This window comes from Uloborus diversus, chromosome 9 (assembly GCF_026930045.1).
Source record: "Uloborus diversus isolate 005 chromosome 9, Udiv.v.3.1, whole genome shotgun sequence".
In the NCBI taxonomy this organism is placed as follows: domain Eukaryota; kingdom Metazoa; phylum Arthropoda; class Arachnida; order Araneae; family Uloboridae; genus Uloborus; species Uloborus diversus.
In genome coordinates, this window is record NC_072739.1 from 11,024,063 (window position 1) to 11,044,568 (window position 20,506).

Genomic DNA, 20,506 nt, shown 5'->3' on the forward strand with positions numbered 1-20,506 from the left:
TCCAAGATGTGTTGTGATCATTACTATGCTTTATTTTAATACAAAGCTTCCATTTGTGTGCTTATTAGAGACCTATGTTTTCGGCTTCAAGTTTTCAACAATCCTTCTTGCTACCAAATAAAGGTGATTGGTTGTTTTGGAAGGTTTTAGAACATAGTTTTCGATTTGTAACATTGAGCATTACAACGGGCCCCATATTGCGGCCCATAAGTTAAGCTAACTAATAAGGATCACCTGGAATTTCATGAATTTAACATACCCAGAAGGTCGAAACCGTGAGCCAGTTCGTGTCCAATTGTCCATCCAAAAGTTGACATTGTTAAAAATCTAGACAGGAAAACAAAAAAGCTATTAGTTAAGCTAAGGATATTGCCCACAACTGAAAAATACCAACAAAACTGCAACCATAGTTGCAAAAATATATTATAATTAAATTTTTAATGGTGACAGTAATCTTGTTTTTTTTGTAAAATATATACAAAAATGAATCTGTTGAATCAGATTCATGTGAGTGTATTGTAATGAGTTTGGGGAATTTTAGGTGACTATGGAAAGGAATCACTGAAATCTTTAAAAACATATTGCAATTTTATTTAAAAACATCTGTGCAAGCTCTAAAACATCCACACGTCTAGTGTGCATATTATGACGATTTCAACTTTTTGATTCGTTATATCTTAAAAACGATGGCTCTTGGTGGAAAAAAAAGTATTGAGACATTTTTATGCATAATTATCTGATCTACAATTTTTGTCTGGGCTAACTTTATGATAAAACTTATCGTTTCACTGAAAATTGCAAAAAAAAAAAAAAAAAAGTTTTTGTAACCTTTGACACCGAGCAAATTTTTTCCTCGGTTCGGATCGATGAGGAATTTTTCGATTTCATTTATGATGCTGTTTTGAACAATCCTACCAATTTTCAGCTGAGTGCGAATTTCTGTAACTTCACTCTTATTTTTTGGTCTAATTTGACTAATTTTTTGGTCTAAAAGGCAATCAGGATAAACAAAAATCCAGGTAATAAGCAAAACACATTCTTAATAAGCTCAGGCCCGGCGACCTAGACGGCAAATTTCAAAATTGAAATTTTTTTAATAGTATGAATATCTGTTTCAGCGCCATAAGATTCACCGCTTCAATGCTTAAAAAAAAAAAAAACAGTGCTTGGATATGCAAAACCCAGTTAACTCACTTTAATTGTAAATAATACTTTCCCATTGTTTTTATTTGGTTAAAATATCATTTATTTTATTTTTTATTATTATTATTCAATAGCGGGGGGGGGGGGGGGGGTCGGCACTTGTCAATATCGCCTAGGGCGGCAGAAATACTAGAGCCGGCCCTGAATTAGCTAACTTATCTTTTATTGCAACAAAAAACAATGCCTTGCAACAAAAATACATGGTATCGTTTCTCGCAAATACTTTAAATAATACTTTAATACAATCATGTACAGTTCAGCTGCTTTGGTGTCGGATTGACGCTCCAAAGTGGGCCATATTACTTGTTAAATTAGTACAGTCAAGAGTCAAGTGCCCATACTTGGGACAGTTTTGAACTTTTACCTTTAGTACCATACTAATTATATGTTCTCCATTCGAACGAAGTATTCTATTTTTAGTATGTGCCTTAGTCAGGGGTGTGTACATGGGGGTGGGGCAATATTTTTGAAAGTAGGGATGAAATATAGAGGTAAACAATATGGAGGGGCTCGAAAAGTCATTCGTGACGGGCTCCAACATCTCTGTGCACGCCCCTGGCCTTAGTACTTCACCTCAAGACAAGGTATAGATATGTCCGTCGAAAAATAAAACAAAAAAATGTTCATTGTCCCAAATCAGGGACTCCCTCCCAAACTTGAGACACTTATTGTTTAGATCTTTCTTTCATGTATTCAGCAATAGATATTAGTTTGGAACACCAACTATCGTTTCAAAAAAAGTTTTTTTTGCAATCCAATGAAGAAAAAAATATTATTAGATAGAAATAATATAACTCTCAAAATGATTTCAGAATGTACACTTGCCCCTGGAAACATTGAATGTCTCCCCAGCCTTCTTAATTGTTTTGAATGTAATATTTCTACTTTCCCCTGTATATTTGGAAGCATAAAAGCAATTGGTGAATACAAATAATTATTAACACAGCTCATTTTTAGGTTACTTATTTCACATCTTTTCACATTCATTTTCATTCCTTCATAATACGTGAAATTCAATACAAATAAATCAGCCTCCCTTAGACTTTGAGACTCATTTTCGTTAGTAGAACTAATATACGTAATATTTTGGCAAAACGTCTTTTGCTCATTAGATTCATAGATTCCATTTTTTTTTTAAAATGGCAACTGTTCTGTCTTGTTACGGTATGATACATTTATTGTTATCAAAATAGCCCTCAATTCATGAAATTTTTTATCTATTCGTTTTTTTTAAATACAATTATACACTTTATGTCCTCAATATTCGTTATAGACACTTTTTATGCCTTAGTATTCTCACTTGGAACAGTGTCCCAAGTTTGGAGCGTATTTGCAATTTCTCAAATTTATGAATAAATAAAGTTCAACTGAATTAGTTGGATGGAAATGAATTTGCCCAAATAAGACACAGGTACATAGCCGAGATGAATTGTGAATCAAATTCGAACTAATGCTGCTCAGTTACAGGAGGTAACCATAGTTATATCCATACTTAAAAATCGCGTATTTTTTCGAAATTTTCAAAATCATAAAAATAACCCATAAAACTGATACACCAGAGTTCAATTCACATAGCCTCATTTTATAAGATAACTATTCATTTATTCTGTAACACCATTTATTTCTTGCTGGTGAAATACCAACAGGTGTACCAACCCTGGAAATTAAATTCGGCAAAATGTCCCAAGTATGGGCACTTGACTCTACTATACTTTATTGTACGTTCCATGCAGGAACTATATACGTTTAATCGAAACAAAACCGAATGTTTTGCGTTATTTATAGTTCTGTTCTTGCAATTATTAATTTTAAATTATCATTTAAGTATACATATTTTTTTGAACTCTACAAATTTGGTTCGGAAAACCGGAGACCCGGATACACGGGGGTCGCATAAACGAGCTTCTATTGTACCTGTAAAAAGTATTTAAAAGAAGAGATAAATGTATTCCCAAAAATACTATATGTGCAGACAGGGGTGCCCACAGGGGGGATTATGGCGCAAGTTGTACCATCAAAATTTGGGGTTGGGGTTTTTTTTTTTAAATTAATTTATTTAAATTTGATTTATTTGGTTTATTTTTTATTTAAATTATTTGTTTTAATTTATTTTATTATGTTTATATTTTATTTCACTTATTTATTTAGTTTGTGTGTGCGTGTATGTGTATGTCATTAGAAATCAGAACTTTTCTAATAAAATAATAATAATTAAAAATAAATAAAAACAAATAAATAAAAATATATTTAAAAAATAAAATAAAAAACAGAGCTAAAAATAAAAAATAAAAAGAGGGTTGAGAAAAATGGGGGGGGGGGGGGGGACTTGCGTCATTGAAGTGGGGGGGGGATGGGCACCTCTGTGTGCAGATAAATATTTAAATCCGCCACTGCGTTTGAGCGTGTTCATGTTTTTTTCGATCTCAAGGCTTTTTCCTATTTTAAGTTGTTACATCTCCTTGGAAAATTCACCCCTCTTTCAAATATTTGCCATTTGATGTATGAGATGAACTTTTATGCATTTTGTAAAAAGGACAGACACAATTATTTGACCAACTTGAAATATTCTATTTTAAAAAGTTGTTCATTTGAGATTTTTAGGAGTGAAAACTTACCTCGGTAGCTTTGATGATATAGGAAACGATTGCATGGCTCCAAGAGAAACAACTAAAATGAAAACCAATTAGACCAATTTTCTATGACATAATTTTTTTCTGCATTTCTATATCCTAAAAACGAGTATCATTCTGCACCAGAATAAAAGAGTACAAAAATCATTCAATTTGAAAGCAAGAATAGGGTCGTTTCCGAAATTTTAAAAGTATTTTTTTTTTTCTGAAAGAGCATACTTGAAAACATCTGACCATTTTTTAGATAATTTGACAAAGTTTAATATTTAAAAAAAAAAATTACTTTAATTGGTGTACTTTCATTGGTTACGCTTCTGCCGATGACATCACAAATGATGAAATGCCATTTAATTCAGAGAGCACACAATATTTAATTCGCTTCTTTACTCACAGGTACTGGCAACGATATGGTTGATAGCTGGCGTAGAGCGCAATATTAAATTCGCTTCTTGATTATCACGACGTGGAAACGCAGCAGATGCGCAAAAATACATCATTTGTGACGTCATAGGGACCACGCCTTATTTTCAAAATCGTACATTTAAAAATATTAATTAAAAATTAAGAGTTGGGAAAATGAACATTTTCTCGTTCCATGTTTTTTTTTTTTTTTTTTTTTTCTTGCTTATTCTACCAATTTCAGTGACGAAAAGTAGTACTTTTGACATTATTGACGTAAAAAATTAAATAATATTCTCCGCCAACGACGGGCGAGAAAATCTACATAAACATTCTATCAAAACGTTACACTATTCTAATTTCTTTTGTCGTTGTCATTGCAAAAAATAAATAAATGAAAACAGTAAATGGTGTTGACGATAATCAAATTCGCAACTCCAGAGCTCGAATACGCTACCTTGCGGTGATTAACAATACTAAAGAAAAAGGTAAAACATTCCATTCCATGTGTTTTCTTTGGGGTAAATTACAAGCTTCAGACAGTTTATGATGTAATGTAATTAATGTAATTTCAGAAGAACAGAAAAGAAAGCTTCCCACAAACACGAGGAAAAACTACTGTGATTCACTAAGCGTCAAAGCAAGTTATAAGTTACGGCATCTGTTTGTTTTACCTTTTTCATCCGCCATTAGACAGTGGCTGCAGCGCCCCCTATAGTTTATTGGAGTTGCGAATTAAATAACAGAAGGAAATATAAGCGTAGCAGACGATAACAAATTCGGAACTCCAGCGCTCGAATACGCTACCTTGCGGTGATTTATAAAACTGCGAATGCAACTAAAACATTGCCACGTTGCGCTCCACGTGTATCTGTTGACGTAAACGCGGTCAGTTTGTTCTGAGTATTTATTAACGCAATCGATGTGTCTTAGTTTGCTTTCAGCTACAGAAATTAATTCGTCCCCTAAGAGTATTCTCGAGCTTCTCAAAATAATGTTAGTTTTTCTTATTTCTTTCAAAAAAGTATTAAATGGTGGAAGCGTAAACAAGAAAACTCTGGATTAACAAAATTGGATAACGTTATACCAGGTAAAAATTTTTATTGTTTTGTATGAATTTGTAAGAATATGAGTTTTTTTTAATCTTAAATTAATTTAACTAATCATATTTTACAGCAGCATTTAGTTGGAATGGACAGTATGCAAAATATTTTCTTGAATTTATTATCGTAGAACAAAATGAAAAATGTTTAACCGAGAAAGAATTTACTTTATTCCTTTTATTCTCAGCTGAAAGGTTTCGCCAGATTTGTTTAGGGTTATAGTTTTGGAATTGTGCGAGCAAAGTAGCCTTGGCGAGATTTCGCGTTTTTAGTTAAACCACTTTTAATTTTTATCATGAGTGGAATAAAATGATAGTAAGATTACAGAATTCGATAAGTAAAAAGAAATAATGGTCAATCAACTGAAAAGAAAACTACCACCATATATAAACTGTGAGTACACATTTTATTTATTTTGTTCTGAGTGAATTTGAATAAATATCAGTTTTTCAATTCGATGAAGAAAAAAAAACGAACTTAACAACATTGACTGGACACTTTTCCTTAACCTAATTCCACATAAATGATTTAAATAACCTTTGTTACTACAGTATCGTACTGAAATAGAAAGTATGCAAATAAATTTTCTTGAAAATATTTATCGCAGAACAGATTGAAAAATCCAGAAAGAACGTTAAGAATTTTAACAATAAAAAATAAAAGTTCGCCAAAAATTTGTTTATAAGGTTATGGTTTTAAAATTGTGTGAAAGAATAATGTATCTTGACAAGATTTCGCATATCAGGTAAATCATTTCCATGACGAATGAATTAAATGCATGATTTCTTTAGATATCCAATCATATAGTCATAGAAATAAATTATCTAGTGTTAAACGTTACTCTTGACAGTCTGCCACGTATGTGCACTATGTGACAAAAATGTCAACAAATGCCGGAAATGTCACGAAACTGAACTTAATATGTACTAATGTATAGAAAAAACGGTACAAAATGAAAATGCCGTTCGAAGCGAACCAAAAATTTATGAATTCCGAATTCAACATCGTGAAAATGGCTGCTTCAGAACAACTTACTGTGTGTTCTGCATGAATTGTTTACTTTCGTAATACTTTTTGGTTTCTAATCTCTTTCTATATGGGTCAGAATAACCAAAAGACTTTGAAAAATCTTTTCAAATGAATAAAGCGAAAAAATCATACATAACAACAAAAATTACAACACTTTTAGCATTTTCTTCGTTACCATGTGCGTTTGTTTTGGTTTTTAAGTCCGCCATTAGACAGTGACTTCAGTGCCCCCTATAGTTCGTTGGAGTTGCGAATTGATAAATATTAAATGTAAAACACGGCAGACGAAGAGGGAAAAAATAAGTAAGAAAAGTGTTCTCAAAAGACCTTTTGCCTGCAATCCATTATTATGGACTTTTTCAAAAAAATAATGTAAAGACAAAAAGTGCAAAAGCAAAGGATTTTATAGCTCAAGTTGTAAGTTATTTTTATAATTTTCATACGTACTTATAATATAATTCTTAATGAATATACTATTATGTTGTTTACTTAGCTTATTTCAAAAAAGATTTATCAATAATATTAATTACTTCTTTTATATAGTAGCTATTGATTCAATATTATTACTTTTAAAGAAAAATGTTGTTAATTTGGAAAACTAAAGAAAGTTTCCCCGCACAAATCGAATAATATTTCTTGGAACCGACGGTATTCGTTTTAGTGAGGCTGAGAGTAATTAATGGTTAAGAAACTGAAAATGGCGTAGCATTATGAATAATTCTTTTCCCTCGTGCTTTTTATTTTGGAGAGAAGAAAAAATATTTTGTTTCTATTCAAGCCAAAACATTTGAAAGGCAGCTGTTTTTTTCTACAAAGAGAAAACATCCGGAAAACAAATGTTGTTACAAAAATTAATTGTACATGTGGTCAAATGTATTTTTTCCAAAGGAATTGTTTTCATGAAATGGAATTTAATATAGAAAGAGTTGTAAATAAGAGCTCGCTTTTAAATATGAAATTCATTGAATCTTGTTTAAGCATTATTTTATTTTCTGTAGGTAATGAAGAAGAGTAAAAATTGATTCCAATTAAAACATTACTAAATTAAATTATTGCCAAAAACAGTATTCATTAAAATAAAAATTCAAAGTGAGATCTCGCCTTGAAACGAACATTTGATTCGTGTGATATTAATAATTATAACAATTTTTTTAAATTATTTTTTTTAAACAAGTGAAAAACACCAAAACTAATCAGCACGAATTTTAACTGATTTGCACATCTGAAAAGATAACGAAAGTATGTAAAAAGTATGTAAGTAGATGAACCATGTTTATAAGAAACTTAACAAGTAATTCAATTAATGGAACGGAATTCGGTGTACAGACAAGCTATGAAAGGAAATGGTGATGATTACGGCCGTGTGCAGGTAAAGGGTAACTGCTAATTTTTCATTTTATTGCATTTTTGTCATCTATTGCACGTATCTTTATTGTACAAACTCGCTTATTTGGTTTACGCTGAAAAAAAGGCGCGAAAAAAACGTCTAATTTCAACATTTTCCTGCTATTAGTATTGAAAATCCACCACACGTTTCTTCAAATACCTCGAAAACTCATTTTCTGCTGATACTGCTGTTTACCTCCACACGGCAGATTAGCTTTGATGTTTTTTCACTTCTTACTAAAAAAAAAAGAAAAAAAAAAATGATAGAATATTTTTTTCAGTTCCAAAAAATGATTCCATTAGCTGACTGCAAAGGGTGGTGTTTAACTTAGCTATATTTTGGCACTTGCATCTCAAGTGAGCTCCAAAATATATTAAAATTAAGCAACGCTCTTTGTAGCCAGCAAATTGGGACTTTTTTTCGCTTACACGTAAATAATAAGCCATGATAAAGCATACATGTTTTGTCTTACCCACTTGATTTCCACTGAAGAAGCTGTAGGTATCTGCATTGAAAGCTGAGTAAATTCTGCAATTTAATAAAAATAGTAGAAACACATAGTCTCGAATATATTTCATGAGTAATATAGAAAACCAAACATATTTTTCCTCACCAATGCGCTGTAAATATAAAAAGAGCCTTATACATTTGGGTGGTTCAAAGTTACATGTAGAAAAAAAAAGTTTCTTAGATAACAAGACACCCCTCAATATTTTTATACTTGTGGAAAGAATTTTAGCTTCCTATTTCAACTGAAAGAGGGTGCTCCCCCCGAACTTCATACGTATGGTTAAGGGGTTAAAAAAATACATTGAACTTAAAAACATATACATTGCAATAAAATAATGATTTACAAAAAAAAAAAAAAAACACCTGGGGAAAATAAATGTTTCTAAATTTGTGACATTTTCTATGCTACGTCTAATGTTAAATGAAGGGCTCATTGAGCATCCCCTTAAAATTTGAGTAAGAAGTTATGACTTTTACAGCATAATACTATTAGTAAGTCTAAAAAAAAATAGGGGGTATTCTGGGCTGTAGCTGAAAAAAAGTTTTTTTGAACCACCCTACTGTGCATGCATAGTACGTGTGGGCCTTTACAGACTGCCTGTCACTGCCGAAGGCAGGTAAAAAGCAGTAACTGCAAATTTTTAATTGTTTTGCATTTTAGTCTTTTGTTGTCGTTAGCTTTATTGTGCTATCTTGCTCTTTTGGTTTCCGCTGGAAAAAAAGCGCGAAAAAAAAACCTTCTAATTTCAACATTTTCCTATGGTTAGTATTAAATCCCAAACACGTTTCTTAAAAAATCTTGAAAACTCATTTCTACAGGTTCTGTCGTTTACCTGCCCGCGGTAGCAGTGGCGACACTACGGGGGGGGGGGGGGGGGGGGCTCCCCGGCTTTTACCCGTCGGGGGGTCACACTCAACGGAATTGCATTACAAGTTTTTGAAAAATATGAAGCTAAAATGCATTTTTAAGACTACAAATTGGAAAATGTTCCGGGGGGAGCCCCTGGGTCCCCCCCCCCTTTTTTTAATCTCTCTTTTGTACATCAGCAGCAGACTTAAAATTTCGTTATAACACAAATGTAGCTTCTGAATTGCATGAATTTCATGTTTTCATATTCTTTTTTTCTTTTGTGTTTGTGGGGGGGGGGGTTACATCACAAATTACCGCCCCGGTGTCACCCATGCTAGGTACGCCACTGTGCGGTAGGTCAATCCCGGAATTTATAACTAAAATTCCACATTTTCAAAAAAGGAAAAAAAAGTTTCTCCTAGACAACAGGACACCCCTCAATATTTTTATACTTGTGGATAGTAATATACTGGAAGAATTTTAGCTTCCTATTTCAACTGAAAGAGGGTGCTCAACCCCCTCCCCCAAACTTCATACGTATGGAGAGGGGGGGTAAAAAATATATTGAACTGAAAAAACAATGCTACATATAATAATATACACAAGTAATAGGCATATACATCGCAAGAAAGTAATTATTTACAAAAAAAAAAAAAACCGTCTGGGGTGTGACATCCAATGGAATTGCATTAGAAATTTTTGAAAAATCAGAAGCTAAAATGAATTTTTAAGACTACAGATTTGAAAATTTTCTGGGGGGGGGGGGCGGTCCAGGGTTTCCCTGGACCGTCCCCCTTTATCTCTCTTTTGTACATCGGCAGCCGGCTTAAAATTTCGTTATAACACAAATGTAGCTTCTGAATTGCATGAATTTCATGTTTTCATATTTCTTTTTTTCTTTTGCGTTTGTGGAGGGGGGGGGGGTGACACCACAAATTACCGCCCCGGTTGTCACCCATGCTAGGTACGCCACTGCGCAGTAGGTCAATCCCAGAACTTATAACTAAAATTCCACATCATCAAAAAAGAAAAAAACAAAACTTACAATTGTAGAGCTAGCTCCATGTCGAAAATGGTGCTGCCTTCAGACACACCTTCCATGAGCTTCCGCATTCGCATGGTGGCTAACTTCAATCCGTTCTCCAAGAAGGAATCTCCCAATTTCCCCATCTACTTAAACAAAAAAATCGGCAGTAAATTGTAGTGTCATTAAACTAATTGTCACAAAAGTTTTATGCTGTGAAATACCAAAAACATAGAATCTGTATCCATTTAATGTCATACGAAAAAAAAAACTGAGGTTAAAAAAAAAAAAAAGCCAAAACTTACGCCAGAATAATACTCATCAAAAAACGTCCTCTCCTTGTTGGGGTAGGTAAGAGGATATTGGATTAAATCTAACTGGAAAGAAAACAGAATTAATTATTTAATATTTGGAATATATTGTCGGTTTTTCACGAGAAGGCACTTCGCCCCGCCTCCTCGAGCGCAGAGTTCCATTTTACGCGGGGGTGATCGATAAGCAATCCACGTGCATCTAAATGAGACAACCAGACAGCCTTAACTTGGGCGTGCATTTAAATGTGCAGAAAAGTCTTACTGTTTGACCGCGGATTGTATGTAATTTGGCAGTCTGCCAAGTAAAGACTATTTCATCTGAATGAATCTAGCAGGAGAGAAGGGAAAATAACGATGGGATTTTGATGCACGCGTTTTATAATGCCACTAGTGCCTTATTCATTTATTGCATTCTCTAAAATAAAATCAGGGAAAACAAAAATAGTTATCATGGAAACAACAAAAAGAAAAGAAAATATTTTCATTTCGTTCAGGAACGTAAAAGCAAAATGGTAAGCTCAAAATTTTGTTGTGAGTAAATAAATCAATTAATTTTTGCCGAGAGAATATAAATCGAATATAATTTACAGGGTTCATACTCTATTTGGATGAAAAAATTCCATGACTTTTTCATGACTTCATGAAAATTTTCATGATCTTGTTACACGAAGAGAATAGTACTATTTAATATCAAACTTGCGATTTTTTATTTATTTATTTATTTTTTCTTTCTTCTATATCTAATATATAGAAGAAAGTATTGGATTCGTGCAAATTTTCGAATTTCGAATTTTGACGGATTCGAACGTTTTGAGGTGTGCTGAGTCCATTTCGACCATTTTTGGAAAATGTCTGTCTGTCTGTGTGTGTGTATGTATGTGTGTGTGTGTGTGTGTGTGTGTGTGTGTGTGTATGTATGTGTGTCACGTCTGTGTGTGACCAGTTTTTTGTGGCCGCTCTACAACAAAAACTACCGCATGAAATCGAACGAAATTTAGTACACATATGTGCCCCTATGTGAACTTGTGCCCATTAGTTTTTGGCGCGAATTCCTCCAAGGGGGGTGGAGCAATGGGACGTTTTTCGAGTTACGCGTGCTTGCTATTCCTCAGGAAGTTACTGGCGGAATCAAACAAAATTTGGTCCATATGTTGGTATTAACAGGAACAGGTGATGATTCAATTTTGGTGTCAATAACTCAAACGGGGGTTGAGCTGTAGAACGTTTTTTGTCGTCAATTGTGACTGCTGTATCTCAAGAAATAATGAACGGAATGAAAGAAAAATTTATCGGCAAGTAGCCCTTAGTGGGTATAAGAACTGATTTTATTTTTGTTTCAACAGCTAAAAGGGGGGGTAGCGCAATCACCCGTTCTTTTTTTCCATTTTGAGTGTCCTATCTCAAGAAGTAATGCTACGTTCTGGTTGAAATTTGGAATATATGTGAATCCATATGTAAACAGGCTTTGGTTCTATTTTGACGCCGATCGCTCCAAGAGGTGTTGATTTTTTTTTTGCGAATAAAAATATTTTTATTAATGCAACAATAAGAAAGATAAATCGTAATAGATTGTCGTCTGCGTATTTCTCGTGATTTTAATTGTATGGAAATGATAGAAAATATGATCTCAATGATTTAAAATTTTTAACTGTTGCCATCTTATGTTTGTTAACAAATAAAATATTTGTAATTAATTCAAGCAAGGCTTTTAAAATAACTTTCAATTTTCGCTCTTTGCTTTGCTTTTGCAATAATTCAGACATTGGGATGGTCGTCAAGTTTTTGCATGTGTCATTTTGTTTTTGTTGGGAATATTGCTTCCTCGTCAAGCATGGGGAGGGATCAGAAAAAAAAAAGAAAAATATAGAAGAAAGTTTCGTGATGGCCACAACATACTATTTTTTTTTTTTTGGAAATGAGCATTAGCAAAACTTTTATGTGAATGCCACTGCCTAATTGAAAAAATATCAGTGTACACCTAAAAAACTGAATTCTTACCTGTTTTCATCATATAAGTTTAAGTTAAAACTAAAGTGAATGATGCTTAAACATGGCGACTATTTTTTTTTAAACAGGCAGAATGATAATGATTGGGGAAAAGGTTGAATGAATCATTACTAAGTTTCAATAAATTTGCTTCAAAAGTTGTCTTTTAATGTCAACTTGACAATTTTTTGGTTCTTTAATATAAAGCCACATTCTTTAGTAAATTCATGTTTCTAAACCAGATATCTATTAAAAAAAAACATTTCATAGTAAAAAATCTTTTGATTTAAATGTACTTGTTCACTTATTTGTACATTTTCAAATGCATATATAAATTGATAGGTTCAGAAATTTCAGAACATGTTTGAATAATGACACTGAACGTACCAGTGGGTCGCATGGATTAGTTTTGCGGGCCGTATATTGGACACTACTGTTTTTGAGCATTAAAATTCCCTGATTTCTGTGTTTTATCGCCTGACTAAAGATTGTCCAAAACCTTCAACAAATTGAGATAAACTCTGATAAATCTTAAAATAAAGATTTAGGAGTGATGGAAACGAACTTGGATGCAATGTTTTTCGAGATCGTTCCAATTTTTCAGTTTAAATAGCTTTCATGGTGCAATACTAAGTCACACAAGATTTCTAATGCTTTTTTTTTTTTTAGCTACTGTTACTTTTTTCCCAGAACATTTTTCCATGACTGAAAATAAATTTCCATGACTTAGACTGAAAATTTCAATTTTCCATGACTTTTCCAGGTCTGAAATTTGCTTATTTTTTTCCATGACTTTCCAGGATTTCCATGACCCGTACGAACCCTGAATTTAGATTAAAAAAATGTTGCTGAGAGCAAATTTTTTATTTTTATAAAATTAAGGCTAAATAATAGAGAGGCAAAAGTGCACATCTGTAACGAACCAACTAACACCTCTATAAACTAATAGATACCCCCACTTCCGCCTATAAACCGGATATTAGCCTTTCCATGCAATCGATGGTCAGACAGTAGTATCCTTTTCATCACTTGCTTCACATGTCTCTTGTCATTTTAGTTATTCTTACATTTTAAAAACTGCTGCTTTTACTACGAAATGCTATGATCTGAATATACCTTCTGCCGAAAACAGCAAGAATCATCGGATACCACGTGACGAAGGAGGAGTCAAGTGCCTTCTCGTGGAAAACGGACAATAGTTACTGTGAAGTAAATATTAACAGATCAATGTCAACATTCACATCACAAAGACGTGGGCAAAAGACCAAATATTTCAGGTGAACCACCGGTAACTGTTGACATTCTCCAACCTCAATTTATATTAACGGCAACACTAGTAACACCATCTCAAAGATTAAAAAATTGCAGTAATAATCATTGATTTAAAATCTGAATTTAATAACCTTGCTCTTTTATTACCGCTTAGTGATGAAATTATAAAGCTAACTTCGTTAGCTTTATATTTTTGACTCATGGAGCTAATTAACAACCTTCGCTAATCAGACCCGGATCTGCGTACCAACACGTTCTTAAAGGGCCCAAAGCCCCAAGATATTGAAGAAAAAATTAAAAAAAAAAAAAAAAACTAGTACTAAGACTTATTACCGTTACACCTCTGGCCTCTGGGGAGAGGCCCTACAGATTTTGTTGCAGGGGGCCCCAAAATTTGTAGATCCGGGCCTGTTGCTAATATTCTGTATTTTTTAGGACATTTTAAAGTTTTAATCAGGTTCCTAGAATAAATATTAAAGCCTTTTAAGGAAACAGCCATCATGGAGCAATTCGACTCCCTTCCCCCCGTTTTACTTGCTATTAGGCTTGTTAGACACTTAGTGATTCACACCAAGGAAAAAAATTCTATGGAGTTTCAAAAATTTCTGCATAAGGTTTTTATTTATATTGTTAACACTGAAGCGAACCAGTGGCGTAGGAAAAGAGGTAGCCCCCGGGTCCGGACCCGTTAGTCTGCAATAATGGGGGTTTTTCCTTCAGTCAAAAGTACTACTTTTAGTCACTGAAATTGATAGAATAAGCGTAAAAAAATAAATAAATAACATTGAGTCAGAAAAAACTCATATTTTCCCAACAATTGTTTTTTTTTTTATTTAATTTTTTTAAATGCCCGATTTTGGAAATAAGGCGTGGTCTTTATGACATCACAAGTGATGAACTTTGGCGCGCTATTCCAATGGCGCTCTGAATGCTTAAGCTTGCTGTCTACTGCGTTGCCAGGCAATGATAATTTGCGCTGTACGCTAATGGCATCACTGAATGGCATTTCATCACTTGTGATGTCATGTGCAGAAGCATAGAAAATGAATTTCAATCTGCGCGCCGATTAAAATAATAGTTAAAAAATATTAAGCTTTGTCAAGTTATTTTTAAAATGGTCAAATCCTATGTTTTTAAGCATGCTCTTTCAGAAAAAAATACTTTTAAAATTTCGGAAACAACCCAATTAAAATTAAAGTTATTCCTTTCCACTTAGAATACGTTTTTCATCGTCTAATCAATTGGACGTAAGTAATACTGCGTATGTAAAAGTAAAATCAAATTACCTCTGCCTCAATTAACGTTTCTGATTATCAGAGTTGGCTGATTTTAGGCAGGACACAGCCATTAAGGAATTTCTAGCTACGCCACTGACATGAACTGGCTATGACTAGCCTTTCCCGCTTGACGTTAAACATAAAATTCTTACTATAAGCTAAGCAGCTGCAAAGGTAAATATCGACATTTTTTTTTTTACTATAGCATTTATAGCATACTAGCCGCCTGCGGTGCCGGCCTGTACCTCGCCGCCCACGGCGTCTCGCACAGTACGCCCCCGGTGGGTTAATGTGGGTTAATTCTTCGGAAGTACTAAAGTACAGCGCCTTTGGCGCTGTACTTTCTTTGGCTTCGCTTAGCGAAAGAAATGTTTATAACGTTTTCGGTACGGAAATTACATTCTTTCAAAAGAAAAGATGAAAAAAATTATCGTATCAAAAAACACATGGCCTTCGTCGGTACATCAATAATTTAAACAGTGTGTTAATTTTTTTCACGGCGCAGCTCTAGAATCATTGGATTCCCGAACTATTCAATAACTTCCGCTTTATACGGAAAAAGGAGAGAAAAAGAAAAACCTTCGCTCTGTGAATGACTTGTTCTTGACCGCTTACCAGGATAACGGGGAATATTATGGGGAAAAGTGTACCGAAAAAAGGGAAAATTGCTCCAAAGAAGAACTGCCAGGAAAAAGAGTTAGGGTTTTAATCGTTTTTAAATAATATATCCGCTAATTAAAGTCGGATAGCTATGCCACATAGCTAATCATGTAGCCAAGAAAATTACGAATGGATCAATACCTGGTTCAATGCTCAGTTTTCTGTTGTTCACCCGGAGTGGCGATGACATACATAGATAGATAGATAGCCACATACAACAACTTTTATGTATAAAGGTTAAAAATATGACTTACTTTATGCGCACTTCTCATTTGATCATTTTGCAGTAGATCTCTTGTGTCCTTCAAAATCATCCTAAATTCGTTCGCTATTAAAGGAACAATTCTCTCCATCTATTGTCAAAGGGGAAGGTTTTATTATTTATAGAAAATATTGTTATTTCTGATCATTGTATTGAATTTTTATTTGGTTGAACTTACGAGGGCTGGTTTTTTTTTTTCCTACCTCGGCCGCACACTATGAAGGCCAATGTGCTTAAAAGTAGGCAACAGCACACCTCCCCTTTTACACCCTCTGCCGCTGTAGTATAACAAATGCTTCAATCCTGAAAGTGCTTATATATAAAAGTAATATCTTTATTGTACATTACTTTTTTTGTATTCAACCGTCTCTTTTTTATTGCCCGTCAGCTTTTGAAATTAAAAAAAAAAAAAAAAAAAAAAAAAAAACACAGCCCTCGTATGAAAAAAAACAAATTCTTGAAGCCAAAATTAAAGCAAGATTAAATTTAAGAAAATTAATTTGCAATTTAATGGAATCTGGTTTCCCTTTAAGATGGCTTTTGATTGTTTGCAGACAAAAGTTATCATCCGTTAACCAATATCATTAGATATCTTGCAAACATTTGAACAAAAATGTCCAGACGACCCTGTTAATTGAATGGGTGGCGGGAAAAACTTTGAATGTAGGTTTTCAACATTTTTTATTTATTTATTTATTTTTTTTTTACGGTGGAAAAACAATGAATAGTCCAGAGAATGAATCACCTGTGTTTTTAGTACGTCTACACGGTCAGAAAATGCGCTAGTTGGTATTGGCCTTTTAATAAAGTGTTCATAATAGATGGAAAACGTTGTATGTTGCAAATTTGCTTTGGGGCTTCCTTGCAATAGTAAGTGAGTGGGTAATTGAATGAAAGAACGTTGTATGTGTTGTACTCAGTGACCTGTTTAGTATATTTCGCTAAGCAGATTCGTTTTTTGGCTGTAGTGAAAAGTTGTTGTTTTCGACATACAACGTTTTTCCCGCCACCCATTCAATTGTTCAAGTTTCTTAACTGCTTCATTAGCTCTTTATTTACTTACTGGACTTTTAAGTTCTATCAGATTTATCGCTTTTTCAACTTTTTAAAACCTAACGTAGCTTTAAAGTTCAACTCTGCGCAGCTCATTCAACTGTTGGTCTGCCATGCAACCTAATTTCTTTTTAGAATATTGTTAGAAATAGAGCTAAGAGCGAGAAATGTGAAGAGCTGGATTTAAAATTTTAGCAAATTAATGGTTAAACAGTGATATATGACATAAGCTGTTGAGAGCAAAAGTAATGTAAATCAATAAAACAAGATTTTGAGTAATTCAATAGTTTACTCAGTCAATTTTGCACGAAGTACAGTTGCTGTTCTATTTCACTATTACTGTCCATCCGAAAATGGTTGAACTTAAACTTTCACCACTTTCGTATGAAATAGAATTAGGATAAGACTACTTTCTGAGATGGTTTAAATATAAATTATAAAAAAAATGACTTACACCACTTTTGCTCTCAATGTTCCGAACAATATTTTAAGATTAAAATATATTCAAATAATATTTTAAAATTAAAATCCTGAGTAAAATTTTTCTTTCTGATATAACCCATGGTGCAACTCAATTCCATCCATAGGGGTGATCTCAAATACTAAGCTTGCAATCCCCCAGCTAATTTCTTTCTGACGTAGAACTATTAATGACACTAACATTATCCATGTTTGATTTGGCATTATAAGATTGCAAATTCAGTAAATTACCGCCCATTAGCCAGGGCTAAAGCAGAAATACGTGAAATACACCGCCAGCTCAGTCATTTCCAGCCGAGGACTGCAGTTTCGTGCTTATTAGCACTCATCAGCCCGGCATAAGAAAGTGACTGAGCTGGAGATGGAAAACCTCTTAAGGAAGCCAAGAGTTCGAAACAAACTGGTAGCTAATATAGAATTAGCAGACCAGACTCGGCTGGAAATGACTGAGCTGGCGGTGTATTTCACGTATAAGATTGCAATCCTGGTTTCTTAAGCTTATATTTCTGGTGTAAAATCCTTGTGTATATCAACTCTATCCAGGGTTGAACTCGTAAACTAAAATTGTCTAAATCCAATAATATTGCGTAAACTAAAATCGTGTTTCCTTTCTTTACCTTTCTGGCGTAAAATCATTGTATATGTCAACTCTATCCAGGGTTGATCTCGTAAATTAAAATTGCATAAATCCAATAATATTGCCTAAACTAGGGGTTCTTCAACTTTTTCGACCCGCGGCACCCTTCGAAGAATTAGAATTTTTTCACGGCACCCTAGTCCATTTCTATTTTTTAGGTAAACGCGTATGTGTGCCAAACAAAACTACCCTAAGGTTCAAATCCTAATATATTTCTCCTTTATGATTGAATTACTACATCTTTTGCATAATTCGTCAGATGAATCATAAAAGGTAAGAAAAAAAAGTGAAAATTTAAGTTTCAATTTTGTTTCTCCGCATTTTTAACAAAGAAAAGCGATTTCGACCTATTAGGAATATGGGATCTCAAAGGAAGACACTGGGCAAAGATTACGGAAAATTGAAGACAAAAACGCCAATAAATTACCAAACTAAAACGAATTGGAAGGGTCTTTGATATCCGTATACATTAAACCACATTTGATAGCCTCCAATAGCATTACCGAAAATGCCATGTTTACTTCCATAGAGAGGAGAAAGATCTATCGTCATATTCGGGGCATTTGATAATTCGTTAATGTCTGTTTTCTGTCATTATCGGCACAACTCGTGTATATATGTGCAGCATATGCAGCACATGATCATGTCCTCCACTCGGTGCTCCGGTGTCATATTATAAGGACACCGGAGTTCTAAAAAGGTTAAGCACAGTCTTAACGGCCAACAATCTATTTTTCTTGGTTATCAAATCACAGGGGAAAATTCCAAAGCGTACGGAGTGACACTTATCTTTGTGAATTCGTCAACTGCATAAATTAGACTACAGCATCAATAAACAACCTTTTTTAAACTAGTAACCTACAATGAACCATGTAGAAGCAAAACTTACAGTAAAATAAGATCAGATAGTTTTTATATCACTCTTTTGTAATAACTTTTGTCTGGTTATTGAAAACTGCTTGTTGATAAGCATTATCATCAGTTAGGCATTCTAATGAAGATGAAGTCAAGATCTAGCAATTTTTTACTGTGCTGCATCAAAAAAAGGGAGAATGGCCTTATTGGTCTATATGACTTGATTTGGCAAACGCACCTAACATATACGATACTATATTGGTAACATGGACACTTCGCGGCACCCCTCGCCTCTTCCTTCGGCACTATAGTGTGCCGCGGCACCCAGTTTGAGAACCCCTGGCCTAAACTAAAATGATATTTCATTTCTTTACTTTTCCGGCGTAAAATCATTACATAAATCAACTCTGTCGAAGATTCATTTGGCGGCAGAGTGCCTTTACCTCTTTCTCTCGAACATCCAAATCAATGCTCTTGTTGTATTCCCCAAGCAGCGCGATGGGCACCAGTCTCTTGATGTACACCACGCATTGTCTCCACCGAGGCAACCACCGATCAGGATTGATGACAAACTTCCGGGTCTTCCGCGGCAGAAGTTGGAAATTATTCTCCAGAACTTGGCGGAAGGGTTTGCCCATGAAACCCAGATGGTGAAACACAAACTTCCACGTCAAGTAGTTGGCCAAAACTCTAGTTATCAAAGATAAACAGTAAATCGTCATGAAAAGTATACGCTTCCTCATTGATCGAGATACAAATGTACAACTATTACTGAAGTGACAACCAATTTAGGCTCAGCTAAGCTGCTTTAAATCAAATTATCGATCCCAAGAGACGTCCTTTCAAAACTATTCACCCCATTGCAAGTAATAACTGCTCCCCGTAAACTATTCTAAATGCTTTCATCATTGAAGTTAATTTCGCATCGTGAACGCCCAAATGCCCGCCATCTGGTGGGAAGTTGGATGCGAAATTATCTGTGCTATTGACATCCACCTCTTACTGTTGGCACATGAAAGACTGGATGTCATTTCGGTGGATCGAATTAGGTCTGAAAAAGGGTAAGGCCTCTAAGACAATCCAATAGGAAAGTTAAAAAAGGTTTTCAGTAAATACTTTCGTTGTGCAGCATGTTCCGCAACAGAACGCAATAAATTATCCACCCGTTGCCTTGCACAAAGCTTTGAAGCTCGGCAATATGTCTACTCTACTTGTTATTGCGATCATCAATTTTTCAAATAATCCCACAGCTAAAAGTCACATGCAACGATACCGGTTGAACAATATCATTATTTCACAAGGAATATTGATCATTCTGTTTTCCGTAACTTCTTACATTTTGTTGCGACGTGAAAAGAAGCTCCATACAGTACAAACATCAGAGGACAAATTCCGGAGTTGCTGGACTACAAGGATCTTGTAATTGAGCAGTATATGGATTGGAGATGGTCGAAGCAGGTAGAATCTCTAAATCTGTATACAGTAAACTCACGATAATCCGCGGCCTTTCACACTTGCAAAAAAAAAGACCCGTGACCCACTTCCACTAATCAAATCTAATTTGAATTCTGAAAC

The 20,506-nt window shown here is 34.2% G+C and overlaps 1 protein-coding gene across 1 annotated transcript in view; it reads right to left on the bottom strand.

Moving 5' to 3' along the window:
- Window positions 1–20,506, bottom strand: part of LOC129230631 (membrane metallo-endopeptidase-like 1) — a 65,810-nt gene that overhangs the window by 4,037 nt on the left and 41,267 nt on the right. Inside the window, exons 10-16 of the mRNA XM_054865046.1 lie at window positions 19,375–19,621; window positions 15,899–15,997; window positions 10,441–10,512; window positions 10,157–10,281; window positions 8,224–8,279; window positions 3,819–3,870; window positions 260–327 (exon numbers count right to left, since the gene is read on the bottom strand). Coding sequence (XP_054721021.1) covers window positions 260–327; window positions 3,819–3,870; window positions 8,224–8,279; window positions 10,157–10,281; window positions 10,441–10,512; window positions 15,899–15,997; window positions 19,375–19,621 — 719 coding nt within the window. The remainder of the gene's footprint in view (window positions 1–259; window positions 328–3,818; window positions 3,871–8,223; window positions 8,280–10,156; window positions 10,282–10,440; window positions 10,513–15,898; window positions 15,998–19,374; window positions 19,622–20,506) is intronic.